The following is a 22,484-nucleotide window of genomic DNA, read 5'->3' on the forward strand; positions in this document are numbered from 1 at the left end:
GAGTTTTGGAGTCCAAAGCGGAATGAGGGCATCGGTTTTGAATGTACACAGCAGTATTTGCAGCTTCTCCCCACAGAAACTTTGGAAGACCCTGGTCACATAGCATGGCACGGGCAGCTTCCACAATAGTCCTATTCTTGCGTTCAGCAACACCATTCTGCTCAGGAGTATATGCAATGGTAGTCTCCCTCTTAATGCCAGCTTCTCTGCAAAAGTCTTTGAACTCATTTGACTCATATTCAGTGTCATTGTCAGTCCTCAAAATCTTGATCTTCTTTCCGGTCATATTTTCCACCAAGGCTTTGAAGGTACGGAACCACATGAAAGCCTCATCCTTCTTCTTCAAGAAGTATATCCAGGTTTTACGAGAGAAGTCATCAGTAAATGTCATATAGTAAGAACATCCCCCCAGGGATGTTACAGGCAACATACCGGAAAGATCAGAATGGACCAGTTGCAATATCTCAGATGTCTTTGAGACACTTGAGGGGAAAGGTCCCCTTGAATGTTTTCCTTCAACACAGCCCTTACATACACCTTTATAATTATTTCCAAAATCAGGCATCTCTGTCACCACCTTCCTTGCTTCGGGAAGAGCCTTGTAATGAAGGTGTCCAAATCTTCGGTGCCATAGTTCGGTTTGACAGATAGTATCACAAGTCATAGCTCCCAACAGACTCCCTCCAACCTGGTAGAGTGTACCAACTCTAAAACCAATTGAGATAGCTTCCTTGAAGCTCTTCTTCCACATGAGTACCTTTCCATCAGAGAAAGTTACATTGAATCCTTTGTCTTCCATGGCAGATACAGACACAAGGTTCTTCTTCAATTTGGGTACATAGAGTACATCTTGTAGATGGAGGACTTGTCCTTGAGACAAGTGGAGGGTCACAGTCCCGGTCCCTTTCACAGGATAAGTGGCATTATCCCCAAGGATAATTTCTAGATTAGTATCCCTTTCAACCATGTCAGAAAGTGCTTCCTTGAATTCGGTGATGTGTCTTGAGGCACCACTATCGATTAGCCAGACATCCATAGTGTCGGGCGGAGATGCAGCTGAGAGAGCAGATATTAGAATATACTCATTTCTTTTATCAACAACATTAGACTCCTCATACCTGGTATTTCTGGTCCTTTTAGAAGGTGGATGGTTTCCTTCAAAGTGAGCCTTCCTCTTTCCTTTGGATTTGTCATTTCTTTGATTCCCATTCCTTCGGTTGTTGTTGTTGTCGTCACTATCGGGAGAATTCTTCTGGAAGGGGCATTCTCTAGCATAGTGTCCAGTCCTATGGCAGGTGAAACATTTACCCTTCTTCTTTTGAGTCTTAGTCCTTCCTTTGTCCTTGGAACCACCAGAGTTCTTCTTTCGGGAATGAGCAACATAGGCAGCATTTCTTTCATTATCAAATTCCTTCATCCTTGTTTCTTCTTGCATACATCTAGACAGAAGCTCATCAAAGTTAGGGATGGTATTATTGTTGAGAATGGTTGCCCTTAGGATCTCTGCACCATAAAGACCACGACAACACTTCACTGTACTGCTTCTTTCATTATACTTAAACTGTAATAATCATGTTACTACTTCTTGTGACCCTTGTCATTGTGACTGCTTCTGAGATCATATTCATGTCGAGATCACTAGATCCGAATACAATGGAGACTATTGATATGATATATCTCCTTTTTCAGGGATGCCGAGAATCAATGTCATCACCTAAACATACTTCATTAATCTGGTTATGCTGAGACAGTAATATATATGAAATAGAGATAATATTCAAGATGACCTTCGTTGATCCGAGAGAGTTGATCCGTCACTGCTCCGTTTGAGTATACCGAGACTGTAGCTCTTGATTTGATTGTCACTGCTTAGATTGCAGTAGACACAGTCATCATTGAAATTCTCTTCAACGAGATTATATGCCGAGACTGAGACAGTATCTTCAGGATCACTGTGATCTCTATTAGGCCGTGAATATGATTAGCCCAGACTTCATGCCAAAACTGCATCCTCATCTGAGATCTTCTCTGGTCCATCTATCCGAGATTTGCACCTGCAATTTGAGAATGTATTTAGCCCAGAACTTGCCTCACTGTTGTGTCCTCATCGAAGTCATTACTGCTCCATACAGCCGAGATCATAACTGTATCTAAAACCGAAACAAAGTGCAGTCAAACCCTACTGCGACTCCTTCATTTCTTGCGGATTCATTATTCCTCAACTGCGGCTATAATTGTCACACTTGTATGGCGTATATATATATATATATATATATATATATATATATATCATGTATATGTATCCAAACTTCACGTAGAATGGCCATACCTGTATAGCGTATATATGTATCCCAAGTTCACGTAGAATGGCAGAGAGGAATGCAAAGTTCTGTTGCGTGAACAGGTCTCGTTGACTACGTTTTATTGACCCATTGACTGCGTTTATATTTCTTCATAAGCCTGTTGCTTACTGCGGCTAGGGCATCACTGCATCTAGGGTATCACCTGTGGCTAGGTATCTACAGCTGGGGCAACGTACAGCAGCGAGGGCATTACTTTAGTGACCAGCCTATCATTCATGATATCTCTCACCTTCACCAAAATCCCAGACGTGGAGAGGAGGAGACTACTCAAGAATGTGTTTAACAGCAGCAGAGGCATTTGATGGAGGTTCTTGAATCTTCCCTGTCACATGATCTAGGAGATCATGATCTTCTAATTTGAGATCTAATAACATCTTCCAGGCATGGAAGTCATCACTTCCAGTCAGCTTGTCATTCTCCCTGAATTCAAGCTTAGAGGAATCCATTTCCTTCGATGATGATTGCTATAGATAGAGTTTGTCTTCACCTCAGCTCCGATACCATGTTAAGTTTTGTAGATGTTCTATGCTAAGAGCAATTTCACTTTTCTCACAGCAATCATACAAGTAGATAAGCAAAATGCAGATAGAACATATAAGCAGATCTTACAGAAGACAAATCAGAAACAAGAAAAATGTATGTGATAGTTTCGGCGGTCAACAGGATGCTTCAACCAGCAAAGTCTCCTTTGGTCAGCCAGCCCAGCATGTGTCACAACAACCCTCCAACCAGTAGATGAGTCAGCCCAAGTCAGTTCTACAAAAGTCAATGCTGTCCTGAAAAGTCAACGCAGGGGCAGCAAGCTGAAAGTCAACGCAGCAGCAAAACGGTCAACCCTTTGACCTCGATTTTTGTGCCAGGTAGTATGGCCTTCAAAAATCGAACCTCCCACAAGTTTTCAGCTTGTTTGGACCAAGCGTTGACCAAAGTCAACGCTGGTCAAACTTCTGCGAAACCCTAGCAGCAGAAACCCTCTTCGTCCTTCCCACGTGTGGCTGAAATTCGTCCTCCAGGTAGCTCGTACTTTTTAGGATGAGAGAGGAAGATGTGAGTTGTGTTGTGTTCAAATTCTCTCCAACTTTTCCTGTATATATATATATATCCATCAATGAGGGTGTGTGACACATCTGTTGGGCATGTGAGCCTACATTACAAAACTGGCTGACCTTTGCACATATAATTTATTAAGAATAATAAATTCAAAATATAAGTTCTGCTCATCGGATTAAGACTATTTTTATATGGATTTTACACCTCTCAGAAAGAGGAATCCAACAAAAATATTAGCCTCTTAATCTGAGCATCAGAACATGGAGTTTGGACCTAGTTGTCCAAATTTAACAACCATCCAATATGTCCTCAAACCTGATGTCTTCTCTGATCTGCACACAAACTGCTGCTCTTCGATTTCTAATCAGAGTGGCTTTGATACCAGGTAAATTTTCCAAAACCTAGGTAACTGTTGACCTATGCTTTTTTATTAAATAAATTAGATCTTGAATTTACTCAATAACATAAATAAAAAGATTCTGAGAATGCGTCAACCACACAGATTGTTGGAAAATACAACAAAAGCATAAATATTAATTTCTCACACAGGTGATTACTCCTTCAAATAAGCTTTTCAGTCGATCGAAAAAACTTAGGAAACCTCCACTTGCTGCCCAAAAGAGAATGCACAAATACCAAAAAATTCTCTAACTGAGCTTGTACAGTCTGCTGAAAAACTCAGAAACAGCAGAAAACTGCTGTAGGACCTGCAGGACAGCTTGTATGGTTTGTCTGTACGACTCTCAAACTGTACAGATCACTGTCTCGCATTGTGTGTTGCCGGATAATGTCTTTTCCTTGACTGCCTGCTCTCTCTCTCTCTCTCTTTCTCACTCACACACCTGCTCAAGTGCGTGTAATAGCCTCTACCTTGCCTTATCTTCATATTTTATGGTTTTCCCTAAATAATATTGTTAGGGCTAGGGAGTGGGGGTATTTGGTGATGTAGGAAGAGTAATCCTTAACAAAATGTATGGTCGTAGGAGGATATGAAATAGGATGGAAATGGAAATGGGATAAAGACAAGATAGAAAAATTCAACTGGGGCTTTGAACTGTCAACTGTCACACAAGGAGTGCCCTAACAGTACACTCTATTGCTGTTCTACTCCATGTGCGCCCATAATCAATATTGTTGAGGTGAATGTTGCTGTCGTTTTTGGCCAGCTTGCTGAGTGATTATGCAAAAAGGTGCAATGTTGTCAAGACCATTTTCTGCTTAAGTTCCTGCGAGTCATCAGTTGCGTAATTTTGGATTTGTTTTCACTTCCTGTGATGCATCATTACCACAAGGTAAGGATTGTCCTACATCAAAGTGCAGAAGAAAAACAATATAAACAGTAGTGGTCACACCCAAAAACAAAATGAAAGCCATTTCATGAACGCACTCTTGATGCTGCAGCAATCTGAATAGTTTATGTGCTGCGTAATAAATTATGGTGCAAAGTATTTTGAGATAAGGAAAACACCAAGTATAGGGTTGATTAACTTGTAAATTAGGTATATGGTTTACCGCCTGTCCGAAAGAACAAGTCAAGGAAACAAAATAATAACGCTTAAGAAGAAAAATTGACGCATTGTTATAGTTACAATGGTTGGTCGCATCAATTAAATTCACTTTATGATAGTAGATTGAATGAAAAGATAGAGAAGAAAATTGACCGTAATGAAACATTGACCCTGTCTCCATTAGTTAGAGTAATAGAGTGAATATATCACTACTTGGTAGTTTATGTGATAGTTGGCTCTTGAGAAAGGAATTACTCTTGAGTGTAACAAATTAAATCAAATATTGATGGAAAATTTTAATTCAGCTGGATGGTGATAGATCAAGCACCATCAATATTGAGGAGCCAAGGCATGTAAGATTTCAAATATACCAGTTGATATTGAGTTGAAAAGAATTGAAATTTACGCTGATTTTCATTTGTTATGCAAAGACCTTTTAATTTCTATTCATGTCTAAAATGTCCGTGTATTGTTCTTATATTGTTGTCTCTACTGCATTTGCCTTTTTCCGTAGTTCTTTTATTATGAACATGAAGATGATACATGACATATATATCCTTGAAGTTTGTCTCTACTGCATTTGTTTTTTCCAGATCTATCATGGGCTGAGAGGGATCAAATCCCTCAAGGTGCACCTTAAATGATTTGATCCATCTTGGTGCATGATAGATCCAGAGATAAGATGGATTTCCATGTGATAACTGGCTCTCGAGAATGAGAATTACCTGTAACAAATGTTATCAACATTGGTGGAAAATAAATTTGATTTGGCTGTACAGTGATAGACCAAGCAGCATCAATATTGAGGAGCTAATGCATGCATGCATGCATTCAAATATACCAGTTGATATGGAGTTGAAAAGAATTTAAATTAACGTCGATTTTCATTTGTTATGGAAAGACCTCTTAATTCTATTTGCAAGTCTAATACACCCTTGTATTGTTCTTATAGTGTTGTCTCTACTGCATCTGTTTTTTCCTCTAGTTCATTCATTATGATAGTCTCTGTTACAGTTTAGTTCAAGTATGCCTTCTGAAACTAATAGTTTTGCTCCCTTTTCAGAAAGGTCTCATTGCTTACGTGAAAAGATATGCTTGGAAAAATGCAAGGACTGAAGATTTATGGGCCGTCCTTTCAGAAGTGTCAGGAGAGTCTGTGAATGAGCTAATGGACTCCTGGACAAAGCAAAAGGGATATCCAGTGGTTTCTGCTAAGCTCAAGGGGGACAAATTGGAGTTAGACCAGGTTGGTTTTATTGAGTTTTAGAGTTTTGAAGATTTTGGTCACCATCTCTATATCAAATGCATATGCCTTTCTGTTTGTTTGTGGGGTGTTAATCATTTTCCAGATACCATCTGAACAAAGTGACAATAGTGAGGCGTTTGCACTAGAATATGGTAATTTAGGATTTATTTGTCTAAGTTTCTGATGAAATGGCTTAGCATTTTCATCCTTTAAGGGAATAGCATGTTCCATAACATCTTTCCCATAGCCTTTTAATTGATCGTAAGAAAAAGCTAAAACATCCCTATACTCGTGAAGTAAATTTATTAATTTCTTTCTTTCATCTTCATTAGTACCTTTACCAATTTTAATAATTCTAGGATCTTTAGATGTACCAATGTTTGCTTCAACAAACTCTCTAGGATCAATTTTATTTTCCTCTTTCTTCTTAACAGCATCATGCCGATCAAAGTGTTGCTCAAGATCAACAACATTCTGAGGAGTAGGATTTAAAATATCTTCATCGATATCAGGTCCATCTTCATAATTTACTTGACAATAGTGAGGCGTTTGCACTAGAATGAGGTAATTTAGGATTTATTTGTCTAAGTTCCTGATGAAATGGCTTAGCATTTTCATCCTTTAAGGGAATAGTATGTTCCATAACATCTTCCCTATAGCCTTTTAATTCATCGTAAGAAAAAGCTAAAACATCCCTATGCTCGTGAAGTAAATGTATTAATTTCTTTCATTCATCTTCATTAGTACCTTTACCAATTTTAATAATTCTAGGATCTTTAGATGTACCAATGTTTGCTTCAACAAACTCTCTAGGATCAATTTTATTTTCCTCTTTCTTCTTAACAGCATCATGCCGATCAAAGTGTTGCTCAAGATCAACAACATTCTGAGGAGTAGGATTTAAAATATCTTCATCGATATCAGGTCCATCTTCATAATTTACTTGAAAACCCCGAAACTCATCCAAATTGTCTAAGAAGCGAATAATCTGTCTTTCATCATCAAAGACCTGCCAATGTTCAGAATTATCTGGGACAGAAGGTCTAAAAAGAATTGCCGTCTTAATTTTATCTTCGATTAAATATCAGATAATTGCATGGTGGAAGCAACAACAGCTAATTCATCGACCAAACTATTTTGCTCCCTCGGGATAGCTTCAAGGTTAATGGCATCAAAATACTCCATGGTATCCTACACAACATTCCTATAATTTTTTAATCTCTAATTTTTACATGTGAATTTATGTTTAATTTGCATGATAACTAAATCTGAATCACCCTTGATACTAGCAATTTAACTTTTAAAGCTTTTGCCAATTCAATACCCAACAACAAGGCTTCATATTCAGCCACATTGTTGTTCGCTTCAATTCTAACCGATAGGCAAATTTGAAAATATGACCAAGGGGAGATTTTAAGACAATCCTTGCACCTTTACCATGCTTAGATGATGCACCATAAAATATAAATACCAAACCTTATCTTTTAAATTACCCACTTTTTCTCCAACCTTGGCCTCCAAGGGAATGATAGAATTAGACAGGATAGCATGATTCCCTAGGCTAGGTTGTTCACTTATGATTTCATTGTGGGGACTTTTAGGATCTTCCACATGGATTATCCTTTTAGGCTCTTTGTTTAACTTAAGATATCTTTGACCATTAGGGGAAGGAATCATAGCATATGACTAGTTCATTTGTATGCTTCCTCCTAAATCAGAGGCCCATTTCCTAGACAACAACATACCCCAAGCATCAGGCACATCAACCACAACTATGTCCATGACAATCATGATATCAGGGTAGACAAAGAGATGGACTTGTAAGTCCTTAACCAATCCATGAATTTCAATTATCTTCAAATCCATGGCACATATGTTATAATACCGCTGAAGCACCAACTGAAGCACACAAGTGGAAGCACCAGAGTCAAGCATGCAGTTATATAAGCAATAATTGTTCAAAAGCAAAGTAATGAAGAACAAAGAGTGTTCTTTATTATTAGAATCCATACTCTACAAGTATATGGGAGCATCCTGATGGAAAGCCTCAGGAGGTTCATCTTGAGTTGCATTTACCTGGGTGTTACTAATAACATTTAATAACTTAGTCCTTTGGGAGGGGATCTTTACTATTTCTGTGACAGGGACCAAAACTTTAGAGTTATTAAACCAACCTCCTAAATCAATATTCATTCCAGACGCTGAAGCTGATCCAAATTTAAGACTTCGAGAATTAACCAGATTATCATTTTGATTTCTCCTTTGATAAGTTAACCCCTTGTCTTTAGCGATTTCAAGGACTCGCTCAAGCGGAGGTTTCTCACCAAAGAGTTTAACTAAGACATCAGTTTCTTGACCAAAATTATTGCTACTATATGAAGATGTGAAAGGTCTAACGGATTGACTATTTCCCTTGACCTCTTCCCAATTTTCCTTCGACAAACGATATTCTTTACCAACCACATTTATCTGTTTTCTTGTCCCAAGCATCTCATGATGCATGATTCTCTTGATAATAGGACAAGTGGCTTCTTCATGAAGCTCATCACATGCTCTATAATAAGGCACTAAAGGGGATCAATTGACACTAGAGGGGATTAATTATTTTTCCATCCTCAAATATTTTAGCCATGGTGTCTATCAGGACCAAGAGGCTTGGTGAAAATGTCGGCGGGCTGCTCTGTTGTGGGAACATATTGCAATTGAACTGAGCCGTCTTCAACCAGCTGGCGAATGTAGTGGCAATGAGTTTCCACATGCTTTGTTCGTTCATGAAAGACTGGATTCTTGGCAAGTTTGAGCACTCCCTGATTATCACAAAACAAAGGAGTAGGCCCTGTCTGGAAAACATGCATATCTGCAAGCATACGTCGAAGCCAAACTGCCTCACAGGATGCCTTAACTGCTCCCCGATACTCAGCTTCTGTTGAGGAGAGAGCCACTCCCTGTTGCTTCTTACTAGTCCAAGTAACAGCACCAGATCCTAGACTAAACACATACCCAGCTGTAGATTTACGGTCATCAACCGAACCGGCCCAGTCAGAGTCAGTGTAGCCACTGAGAATAGGATTTGAACTGCGAGTATATAAGAGGCCATAATCAGAAGTACCACGCACATATCGTATCACCCACTTTGCTGCTATCCAATGATCAGCTTTAGGAGCTGACATGAAGCGGGAAATGTAGCTTACTGCAAAACTGATGTCAGGTCTGGTAGCAGTAAGATAGATGAGACTGCCCACTAATTGCCTGAATAAAGTTTCATCCACAAGGGGAGAGGGTGACTGTGCTGAAAGTTTGAGCCCTGGATCCATAGGAGTCGTGGCCGGTTTGCAATCCTGCATTCTGAACCTTTCCACAAGATTTTTGGCATACTTGGACTGAGAGAGAAAGATCTGATTTTCAGTCTGCCAAACTTCAACCCCCAGGCAGTGATGAAGAAGTCCCAAGTCTGTCATCTCAAAAGTTCTGCATAGATCTTGTTTGATCCCATGGATCAAATGTGCAGAGCTGCCAGTAATGATAAGGTCATCCACATAGACAACCACAAACAAGATATCACCACCAGTATGCTTGATATACAGGTTTGCATCAGATGGACTGCGCTGAAAACCCTGATCTGTCAGGTACTGATCAATTTTCATGTACCAAGCCCGAGGAGCTTGTTTCAATCCATAGATTGCTTTAGCTAACCGACACACTTTCTGTTCTTGACCAGCAACCTTGAATCCTGGAGGCTGCGTCATGTAGACTTCTTCTTGGAGATCACCATTTAGGAAAGCACTCTTTACATCCATCTGATGAACTTTCCAATTGAACTGAGCTGCTAGAGCAAGGACAAGCCTTATGGTACTCATCTTGGCTGTAGGAGCAAAAGTCTCCTCATAGTCGATGCCTTCCTTCTGTGAGAACCCTCGAGCCACAAGGCGAGCTTTATACTTGTCTATGGTTCCATCAGCTTTGTATTTCACTTTATACACCCATTTGCAGCCTATGGGCTTTTTTTCGGCAGGAAGATCAGAAAGTGTCCAGGTGTGATTCTTCTGAAGACTCTGGAATTCGGCTTCCATAGCCTGTTCCCACTCAGATGTACCCTTAGCCTCTGAATAGGTTTGAGGCTCAAAAATACTGTGTAAGTTAGCCATAAGAGCGAAATTGACTGTAGACTGTTGTCTGTTCTTATGTCTAGAAGTTCTACCTTCAAGCAGCTCATCATCCCGGAGATCACCAATGGTTTTAGCCCACCATTTAGGCCGAAGAGTAGAAGAACCAATATCAGGAGGAGGTGGAGAAGACTCAAGAGCAATAGGGGTAGCAAGGGGAGGGTTATTTTCTGGAGGAAGCTCAGATAGAGTATTATCAAATACTGATGCTGCATCATCCCTCCCATCAGGTGGACCGACCGGAAGAAGAACACTGTGAGGCTGATCCTCAGAACGCTGCTCAGAAGAAGAAGACTGAAAGAATCCTCTGTCTTCATCAAATACTACATCTCGACTGAAGCTAAGACGACCAGTGGCTATATCTATCAGCCTATAGGCCTTGTGATGATCACTGTAACCTGTCATCATGAGTTTCTGGCTTTTGGAATCCAACTTAGAGCGCTTAGCAGGTGGAATCCAAACATATGCAACTGAGCCAAAAACTTTGAGGTGACTGATCTTAGGCTTACGACCAGACCAAACTTCTTCAGGAGTCTTCCCTTTAACAGCCTGAGTAGGTGATCGGTTAAGAAGGTAAACAACAGTAAATACTGCTTCAGCCCAGAATTTGTTTGGAACACTCCTGTGTTGTAACATGGAACGAGCCATTTCAACAACCGTGCGGTTGCGACGCTCGACAACACTGTTCTGCTGGGGAGTGTAAGGTGTGGTTAATTGACGTTTGATGCCATGAATATCACAGAAGTTGGCAAAAGCTGAGGAACAAAATTCCCCCCCATTGTCGGTTCTAAGGGTCATGATATTACACCCAGATTCTTTTTCAACTAAGGTTTTAAACTTTTGAAAGGTACTAAGAGTGTCAGATTTATTTTTAAAAAAATACACCCACATCTTTCTACTGAAGTCATCTACAATAAGTAAAAAATATTTGCAAGCAGTGATAGAAGCTGTATTCATAGGACCACAAATGTCAGCATGAAGTAACTGAAGTACCTTATATGCGCGCCAAGATTCTCCACTTTTGAATGAAGACCGGTGTTGCTTTCCCGCTTGACAGGCGCTGCATACCCCCAACTGCTGAGTCTGAATATCAGGTAATCTTGACACAAGTCCCTCCCGAGAGAGCTGAGAGAGATACTGCATATTTAGATGCCCATATCGCCGATGCCATAGAGTGCTGATGGGAGAGACACGTGCTGCTAGAGCCACTTCTGGAGAGTCACTGGTGTCAAGTAGCCTGTATAGACCATGGTCCTCTAGGCCAACAACAACTGTTAGACTGGTCTCCCTGTCAATGATGGAGCACTTGTGTGCACTGAACACAACATCGAGCTGAGGAGAATTCCTCATAATCTGGCTGACAGATAGCAGATTAATCTCCATACCAGGAACATAGTATACATTCAGAAATATGAGCGTGCGTCCACCAGACTGAATTTGAACTGTACCCCTGCCAGCTACAGTGTACTTTTCACCTCCACCAAATACCACGGAATCACTGAAAGGTGAGAAGTCAATAAACCAGTCACGCCTGTGAGAGAAGTGGCGTGATGCACCAGAATCAATGTACCATGCAGAGGAAGGAACATGTTCTGAAGACCTTTTAGCCATAAAGGCGTAAAAGGCAGACTCTGTCTGCTCGGAATGTTCTGCAACATTTGCTGTCTGATGTGGCCCTCCCTGTTTCTTCTGTTCAGAAGCAATCCTCTGTCGGCAATCTTTCTTCATGTGACCGAACCTGTGACAGTAATTACACTGCACACTTTTCTTCCTAGCAGGATCAAAAGGCTGAGAAGAGCCTTTCTGCTGAAAGAACTGAGAGGACTGGTATTTTGCAACAAATGCATTTTCGGAGGACACTGATGACGCACCACTACCAAACTGCTGTTTCCACCGATCCTGCTGCAGAAGTTTGGTACATAAATCTGGAAACTTCAGATCAACATTTGTGGTTGTAATGTTGAGTGTTTCTATGAAGTGTTCATAAGATTTCGGTAGACTTTTCAGAGTAATGACTACCATATCTTCTTCCTCCATGGTCCGACCAATGGCTTCGAGCTGATCTCGAATGTCTTTAATTTTGTTGAGATGTTCCTGTAAAGACATATGTTCATCCATCATGATGGAGAACAACTGATTTTTGAGAAAAAATGCTCTGCTTTTGTCAGATGTCTCGTGCAGTTCTTTCAACTGTTGCCAGATTTCGGCAGCGGTCTTGCCAGAAGGAATCTGTGGTAACTGATCATCAGCGACAGAGAGCTTGAGAAGCATAACAACCTCTCGATTTCGATCATCAAATTTATCTTGATCGGTACCAGCTGTACCGGGACGAGGCTCTTTGCCCAAAATGAGCTGATCAAGACGCCTGTATTCAAAAATGGTCAGCATTCTTTGTTTCCAAATGTTATAGTTGCTGCCATTAAAGCGTTGATTTCCTTCTAACATCAGATTGGTGAGCGTGGCCATTTTCCCAAAGACAATACAGAAGTTTGACACACAAAAAAATGTAGCTGCCTGCTTAAAATTCCTCTTTCAAGATGACTGTACCAAACCTTAACAAATTCTGCTTTGAAAGAAATAGTCTTGCACAAAAATAACTCAGATCTGTATCTTCATAAAATTAAAGCTGATTTGAAGAGAGAGAAAAAAATACGTAGACTGAAGCTGTCCACGATTATATATATGCTGTTCTGGTCCCACCGCTTCAAAGAAAATCACAATAAACTTTAATCAAATCGCTAAGCAAACACGTGAATCTGGAAAATGCCGTCACTTGAAAATACCGTCACTGGAAAATGCCTGGAAAATGCGTGATATTTTTAATGCCGTCACTATGATCTGGAAAATGCCGTCACGTGATGCAAGCGGGGCTTAAATCTCTGGAGGATCTCGATCTGTTGAATACGTGAGCCAAAATACGTGAGGGAAAAAAAAACGGTTTAACTGTAGCTTCGGCTTTGGACGCAAACGCTTCAACTTCGGTTTCCGCTACCGCTTCCGGTTCTGATTCAGGCCCTCGATCTGGTGGAGGAGACAGTCAATAGATTGATACCACGGGGGCAGCCAATGGAATGATATTACTGTAACTTTGATATGATTCGGGCGTGCGATTCCCGTGTAGCGAAGACTGTGTGGGCGTCGGGCGTGTAGACTGTGTTGCCACGTTCCCGTGTGGCAAAGCAAATCCTCAGCTGAGCAGCGAACACTGATATTCTCAGTGAAAAGGGAAGGGTTCCGGTGGCAAATTTCGAGAGTGGCTAGGCTTCAAGTGCCACGATGAGACAACAGATCTTCAAACAAATAAACTGTTCAACTCGCCGACAAATAGACTGCTGCCCCCGGATTCGAAATGCCGGATTTTAATTTCAAGGCAATTTCACGATTCCGCCACAAAGTTAATTCCTCATAAAATGACAATGCAGGAGAAGAATCCCTTTCTGTATCGAGATTGACGACTGTAAGCTTTTATCACAGTGAGCAAAGCCGAGGCTAAGACTCAGTGAAGGCTACCTGGCTTACAGAGGGCTCGACCTTAGAAAGGAATGAAGGAACTCAAGAGATTAGGATACGAAGAGGATAGCTGATCAAGAAATCTACAGACCCTGAGAGCAGTTTCGAAATGAACTACTGAATTTTTCAAACTATGAAAAATTATTTCGAAAAAAAAATCCCTGTGCTCTGATACCATAAAAGAATATTGAATGAATTAATTTGGAATGAGCAAACAACTCAATGATAATACAAAGATATTTACAATAATAGAAACATCAGGTTTCTATGTAGAATATGGAAACAATCAGTTTCATCTTAAGAAACTGCTAAAAGAATAAAAATAGCAACAGCTAAAAGAATGAGCATTAAATACTAAATAGAAATATTCTAATATAAGTATGAGGGACCATGCACTAAACTATTTTTTACATTAGATATTACAATAATTCAACCTTCAACGGGGGAACACCCATTTGTTATAGACCCTCAAAGTAATTACCCAATTTTGCGGCATGATATGACCTTGTAGACCAAGTGATCTGTAATAAAATAATTTAGCCAAATAGCTTAAATTATTCCCAGACCACTTTTACAAAGACTCGATATAACAATAGGATTCACTTAAGACTTTGTCAATAAATTCCACCCTAGCTTTGGGGTTCAAGCTTGATGAAAAACTTTGTCGATTATCCGTGTTTAGAAACACACCTAATTCGGTGAGGTTAAAAAACCTCCTAGGATGAAATTCCTCGCCAAAATCAGAGGCTTGTCTAGGTTGTTACATAATTAAACAATCGTACGAGCATCATTTACATTACAATTTGCAGAAATTGGGTTTACAGTGACATGACAGGTAGCTCGTTGATGATTCAGATTGTTGATAATCTTTGTACAATGCTTCCTTGGACTTGTGACAAAATAGTTGCAACATTTGGCTCCATATGGGGACACGTTGCTTCAATGAAGTGACGCGAGAATCCAAAATCCTGTATCCGAGAAAACACAAGTCCATCAAATAGATATTTGTTCATAATCAAAATCATCATGCGTATATAGAATATCTACTGGGATAGAAAAATCTACTCTAACAAATTGAAAAGGAAACTAACTAATGACATAAATGAAAGGGAGTCAGTTAGAGATACTATACTGAGCATCTGCTGACTTTCAAGCAGGTCTGTGGGTTGCTTCTCAGACGTGCCATGCTGAATTTTGAAGATCATGGTACTTTGACTTATCCATATATTGAGCTGCTCTCGACCATTAGATGCATCAAAGCTGTTCCTTCTTTTTCAGTGTTCCACAGGGACGCGTCCCCCAGGGTGGGGTGCGCGCACCCCTCGCACCCCACGCACCCGGGATGGGGAGACTCTCGGGGGTGCGTTACCCACGTCCCCCTTTTGGGGAGACTCGGGGAGACGCAAGGGGGTGCGTTTCCCCAGGGTGGGAGACTCGACTCGCCGAAAGGGGTACTTTTGGGCGTCCCCCCCAAAAATGGGGTACTTCTGGGCGTCCCCCCCCAAAATTGGGGTTCTTCTGGGCGTCCCCCCTTCATTTTTGTCTAATTACCCTTTATATATAAAAAAATAAAAATGAAAATTAATTTATTAAAAAAAAATAAAAATAAAAATAAACTAAACTAACAATTACAAATAAAAAATTACATGAAAAGTTAGGTTTAACTCTACTTTTCATTCTGTCGCCATTCATTATGCTCTTACCTCTGTTAAAAGTTAAAACAACTGAGCGCATTTTTTTCTTCCATCGTTTCAGTGTGAATCTGCTCCCACTGCGCCCACGAGAGCCTCAGAGCTTCAGCTCACGCCTTATCCTCCCTCTTCTCCATGCAGCGACTTGCTGTTAGTAGTTACATTGCAGTGGTTACTGGTTACCTTGCTGCTCCACGCAGCCGGTAGCATTGCTGCTCCATGGTTCCACCAAACGCACCCAGCAGCTGAAACAACGATTTGTTATGTTCTATTTGTTGTGCTGGTAATTTTTGTTTTGCAATCTACTATGCCAGTCTCTTAACATTTTATCTACCTTCTAAATTTTAATCCGATTCAGGCCATGCATTATTATTATTAAACTGTTTTTCGGATTTCCCTGTGCTGTTTGTCTCTTTAAAACATGGGTTCAACCTCTGCTTGCTAGGTGGGTGTTTATTTCACGGTTCCACCAAACCCTCCACGTGGCCAACAACATTGCTGCTATAATATGTTATTATTTGATTCAATTATGAATTTAAATTTTATGTATGGATCAAATTTGAAATTTCAATGTATTGGTATTACTATTACTAATTAGTCTATTTAATATGCTTTCATTATTGAACAATGAATATGAACATGAAAATTTCAAAATTATATACATATATATAATATATATAATTAAAAATTATATTATATATACCTCGACGTCCCCCCGTCTCCCCTAAATTTCCCTAAAATTTGAGGGTACTCCCACAAGTCCCCTTTGTGCGTCTCCCCGCACCCGCGTCTCCCCGTCCCGGAGACTTGGTGTAACATTGTTCTTTTTTGTCTTACTTTTGTTTTTGACAGGCTGTGCTGCTAATAATAGGACCAATGTAGATTTTTTGTCTTGATTCTGAGAATGCTTGGATGAAGAGTTTGAGGTATGCCCAATCTTATTCTGACTATACTTTGTCAAAGGTGACACATAAGCTTGATCTTTCTCAATTTCTTTTTCAACCATGGCACTTCTAGTTAACCTGTCTTCAATGGGGCAAGTGACCTCCTCGCAATGAGATGAGAATCGCTTTGGTGGACTGGGAGGCTTATGATCTGTCAAAAGTTCTTTGTTTCTTTCATCATCTGATCTATGCTGATAGTCCTGCTCCTGTGACCTTTCCATCTTTTGTATCTTACTCTGAAGAGTGATCTGTTCAATTTTCATGGCATTCATTTGATTAGAATGCTCAATTTTCATAGCACTGATTTCCTTGGCATGGTTTTCTCACATGGTCAACAACTTATGCTGAAGACATATCTGACCAACTTCCATATCATTTATTACTTTGACATGATTTTCCTCCATAGTGATCAAGTGGTCTTGCATGATGGTCATTTGATTATAATGATTAATTTCTATGATTTTCAGTTCCTTAGCATGTTGTTCTTCTATGGCTAATAACCTGTTTTGAACACTGACATAAGTTTGTCGTTTATATTTCAAGTGATACTGGTACACAGATTGATTGGAAAGTCTGCTCTTGTGATTCAGATGTCAATAAATAGTTCTTTTGGTTGGACTTTCCCTTATCATGGTAGTGGTTATTTCCTGATTTCCTTCAGGCATTGTTGTTGTTGAGTTGGTTGCCGAATCATTGTTTGGAATGTCCATTGTTTGAACTGCAATTTCTGAATATGTTTTAACTTCTTTTGGTTTCTCATCCTCTTAAGTTGTGATAATAACTGGGTCGGTATTTATTCCTTTATCTTCAACTTGGACTGAGGACTTCGACGCTTCTTTCATGATAAGTTCTTCTAACTTTTCCAATGATTTCCTATCATCCTTAAGTTTCTTAGTTTGAGTGAGTAGACTACAATTATGGTTTATTCAAACATGATTTTTCCTTATTTTTGTTGGATATGACTTCTTCAAGATCTTTTTGTTTCTGGATTCTCTTGAAACATTAGTTTCGAAATATCCTTAAGGTCTTTTGCTAAAGGCATTATCAGTTTTGATTTTGTTGTCATGCCATCTTCTTCTTGTAAGGGAACATCAAGAATTTGTTTTCTGTGTTTAGAATGAACGTACCTAATTCTTGAACCAAGGTCAACAGAGAATTATGTCAACCTCTTTGTCAAGCGTAGTTACAACACAAAATTGAGATTATGTACTCATAATGATCAATTGTCACTTGTAAATCATTAATTTCGTATTCTTTTTCGCCATTTTTTTTTTAATTTTCTTTAACCTATGCTTGATTTTGGAATTAATAGTTGGTTTTCCAAAATAACATTGATGTAATTTTCCTCGACACTTGTGCTGATAGCAATAATAATCTCCTTCCCTTGGGTATTCCCTTTTAATATAAGTGATCTACAATTTGCAATTGAAAGACCATTATAGAAAAAATTCCTTCCTTCAACTCTGGATTATAATCCATTTTCGTCAACCTGAGGGTTTTAAAGGTACCCTTCATAAAAGAACTTTCAAATTTTTTTTTTTTGTTCTTTTTAAATTTCCCTTAATATTGTTACTCCTTGTTTATGTGGAATATTAAAATCTTGATGGTATATATATATATATATACCTTTTTTTTAATACCTTTTGTTTCTAATTCACCTTTAACAATTTATACCTTGAATAAATAACTTGTAAAAGATGGGCACGCTTTAATAATCCTTCTTCTTTTTATTTTCTTCTTAAATATTTGATCACTTCTTTGTAATCAATTTTTATTCATACCATAAATCTTTTATTTGAGTCACAACTTTGGATAATTCTACCGTCACTATTTGATAGAAATAGGGCTAATGGGTTGTGACTCTTCCACCACAGTACTTGGTAATAATAAAAAAAATGTTCTTGCCCTACTATTTTGACTCGAAATATGGTAGTAATAGGTTGGTGGACCAGGCAATAGTGACAACACTACAATGGTGGCTACAGATAAACAACAAGGTCGAGGTGGTAACAGGGTTGGAGGAAGCGGTGTAGTTGGTTAGCGACAGCAGACAATCACTGTGACGTCAAATGAATGGCGGTTGTGCAGTTGTTGTTATCGGGGAGGCTATGGAAGCGTCGATGGAGGAGATTTTCAATAGCGCTGTAGACTGGAACAAACAAAAAAAAGATTTAAAAAAACATCATATAAAAAAGATTACTAAAAAAATTTATTTACTAAAAAAAGAATATACATAGAGAGAAAAGAAACGAAATAAAAGAGAAAGAAGTACTAAAATAAAAAAATAAAAACTATATAACAAAAATACATATGTATAAAAAAAATAAAAATAAAAAATAAAAATTGTCATAGTACATGCATGCGTTGTTCGCATCCCGACACATTGTTGATGGCCTCAATCTCACTGTTGTTGTCATCGGTTGTCACCTGTGCAAACCACACACCATCGTACGTTTGAGACCATTTGTCTCTGTCACCAGCCTCAAGTTGTTTTCCACTCCTCAAGCCGCCTTTAGTCCTCGAGCCAATCGCAACCTCGTTCCATGTCGTTGCATGCAGGTTTTCCGCCTCTGCTACAAGCAGTTTGCCGCCACCGCCAAATTGAAACCGCCTTCGAGCCTTCTTCTTGCACCGCTCGACCATCGTTCGCATCCTTCTGAACCTCCGACATCCAAACAATGTAGCCACAACCATGATTTCGTCCTTCGAACCATGCTACAACCATAGCTTTAAAAACTGTTCAACTTGAACCAGAAAGTAGTCAAACCGATCGGTTCATTGGGAGACCAGGTCAAACCGTCAAAAAAATCCTGTTGAAGGGTCCATTTCGCCTAAATTTCACAAAAACTGAACCTAACCGACCTATTTATGATGGAACTAGCCAATTTATGGTCAAACCGACTAGTTTATTGCCAGGGTAGCTATAGACCCCACACGATGCAGTTTTGTGAGTTTTGAGGGAAATTTGGTGTTGTTTTCCTCCAAAAATAGTCCCTTCAAGAAAAACATGCCTACCCTCTCATTTGCATGACACATGTCAACCCTAGCAATGTTGGCAATTAATCATGAAATCACTCAGGATGTTTGAGAGTGGTTTCGACCTCATTGGATTTCATATGGAGGAACTAGAATTTTAGATTTTAGTCAAAATTCAGCAGACTTAATGGTTTTCAAGCTTTCGTGGTTTGGGGGTTTGCAATGTTTCCATTTGATTCGATCATGCGTGAGGGTATGGGATTGACATTTGATCAAGAGCATGAAGCCCTTTAAGAACCTTGATGTTTGTGGCATTTATTGTTGAACTTTGTTGATGTTGGCGGTATTGATTGTTGAACTCCTCTACAATGGCCTTAACAAGAATGTACCCTTCACTCAAAGGAAAAAAACTGGTTAGGCATGCTAATCTTTTTCTACCACATTATAAGGTTGAGGAGATGAACCCTTCAATCAAACCAAAATCATTGGTTAGGCATGTTAAACCTTTCCAATTTCCATCATGTTATAAGGTTGAGCAATCCAAGTCTGAAGACTTTGAGCTAGATGATGTTTATGTATCTCTTGTTGATGATCCCCTTTCTAGTAGCTGAATCAATGATGACTTTCATGAGTGACCATGTTGATCAGTGATTTGTAGTTTTGATGTCTATTTTTGCTACTACTACTACTACTGCTATTACTAAAGTCATAGAAGAGTTTTAGGAGTCTTGAAGCTCTGGTAGCTCATGTTGATGATCTCTTGTCTAGTAGTGGTGATGAGTTTGATCATGATGATGAGTGATCATGTTGTTTTTTTAAACCACGTGGTGAATCGGTAATTGGCAGGCCTATTCTAAGGGAGACCCAGGATCAATCCTCGTAGCTGCCACTATAACACCAAGAGTACATCCAACAACTTGCAAGCCAGATATACTAAATTCTTGTGATTTTGGCAAGAGCCGAGACTCACGTGGGGAGGGGAGTCTACTCCTTGAGCGCACACCATAGCAAGACACTATACTCAATGAGATTTGAACACTGGCCTCATGGGTTTCACCCAACAAACCCAACTGTCAAACAACACATCACTGTATGAGGAGTGATCATGTTGTTGATCACTGATATGTAGACTTGTAGTAGGTCAGTGGCCCCATGGCTTAGGGCATTGTTTTCAGACTCTAGAGGCCATTTAAAGCCTCATTGATTATGTATTTTGTTGCTGATATGTATTGCACTCGATGCCATTTTGATACATTCACCTTTACATGGTATATAGATGAGCAAACCTTGTGTATTTTGTCTCTATTGATTTGGAATCATGGAATCATAGTTTTATTTATTTATTAAAAACTAATTATTTCATGTATTTTTTTAATTATCTCATAGCCAGGGATCTTGTATCCATGGGGGCTTTGTTTAATGGCCTGAACCATATCATGCCAATAGGGGGAAAGGAGAACTATGTCACAAGGTTCGTCGAATTTCAAACTTGAGGTTCAAATTTTGGCGAGCCTTAATTTTTTTTTGAGGTTTGGCGAACTTCATAGCCATTGACCAAGTCCATAGATCAAAACTCATAACCTCAGGTCACAACTCAAGCTTGTAATCTATCCATGCAATTTCTATGTCCGTAATAGCATTTTTTGTGTTTATTGATGTTGATTTCTTACTATTCTATCCTATATTTCATTTTAAATTCAATATATGTATATATATAGAGAATGTATATGGATGAATCTAATGGAAAATTTCATCCGAACCTCATCAAAAAATTCAAACTCGAACGGAACCTAATCATGGCCGAATCCGAACTGGAACCTGAGCCATGTGACTTAGGTGGAGAACATTCCATTGTATAACACATGCATGGAGAAATTGTGCCACTTTGCATTGACCCTCTTCCCTACCACCAACATCAAGGAAATTTGCAGTTCCTCCTACATGACTTACAGTTCCACTAGCCTGACATGATGCAGATGTGGTGTCTCCAAATCCATATGATGTGTCAGATTGAATCTTTTGTTTTTTTACCATGCATTTTTTGTGCAATGTCTTATATCTTCTCTCTTTGATACCTTAAGGAAAATTGAGATTCCAGTGGTCTTCTCATCATCACCACTCTCCAATACCTCACAAATACGCCTCTTCAGTTGTATGAAACTCATCCCACCCATGTGAAGATTGGGCAAACTTTAACTGAGTTTGCACAAGTGATGCTTACTTAGAATCTAGTCCATAAATCCTCTTTGCTTTTGTTATGAATCCTTTCATCACTTCTATCAGTGGAAAGAAGCCTCTTCATTATTTGTTCAATGTCATACATTTTTGAATTTAAGGCATAAGATGACATATGAAGAGGTCTGTTTCGCTTGCTTAATCACCCATGTATAAATTGTTCTAATTATGGATATTGTATGAGATGCCTTTTCTGTGATGGTTTCAATCTTCTCACATATTCATTGAAGCAATATGTGGTATTAGCGCTATGCGGATATAGACAACCATGTTTAGTTATCTGTATATTATGAGGGGGGTAAGCACCCACATAACAAACGGGGGATGCTGCATCATATGGGATGCACCTGAAATTCTGACAAGATACATGGGTTACATCCCCTAAATGGTTGGGATGCATCATTTCAGACCCTGGTGTGGAACAGATACAGCCACATGTGCATCAGGTGCAGGATGTGTGCACCCTGGGTACTTGGGGGAAAACTGTTAAGTGACTGATTGAAAGCAATGGGTGAACTATGTAACCAGTCTAAAAAGTTCAGGTAGGCCGACACTTTTAGGTCAGTTGGTCTGAGAGATGCAATGAAAAGCCATAGGACATACACACAGTTGGAGCTTCGAAACAAAAGTGTGGAATTGAAAAATATGAAAAGATAATGAATACAGTATGTCAAAACTGACTTGTCATCATTGGTCTTGCTGAACATTCTTGTTAAATTAATATTTTGTCAAGGTTACAGAAAAACTTGAAAAGAAGAATACGGATCTTTATTAGAAGCCTGGCAGTGCCCAGATAAG

At 39.3% G+C, this 22,484-nt stretch overlaps 1 protein-coding gene across 1 annotated transcript in view; it reads left to right on the forward strand.

Annotated features, from left to right (window-relative positions):
* LOC149144268 (aminopeptidase M1-like) overlaps positions 1-22,484 on the forward strand; it is a 117,960-nt gene that overhangs the window by 65,787 nt on the left and 29,689 nt on the right. The window contains 1 exon segment of the mRNA XM_089448166.1: positions 5,985-6,167. Coding sequence (XP_089304292.1) covers positions 5,985-6,167 — 183 coding nt within the window.

The sequence above is a fragment of the Pinus tabuliformis genome, chromosome X, assembly GCF_031772625.1.
Source record: "Pinus tabuliformis cultivar Carrire ecotype Pingquan chromosome X, CPIR1, whole genome shotgun sequence".
NCBI classification, from domain to species: Eukaryota; Viridiplantae; Streptophyta; class Pinopsida; order Pinales; family Pinaceae; genus Pinus; species Pinus tabuliformis.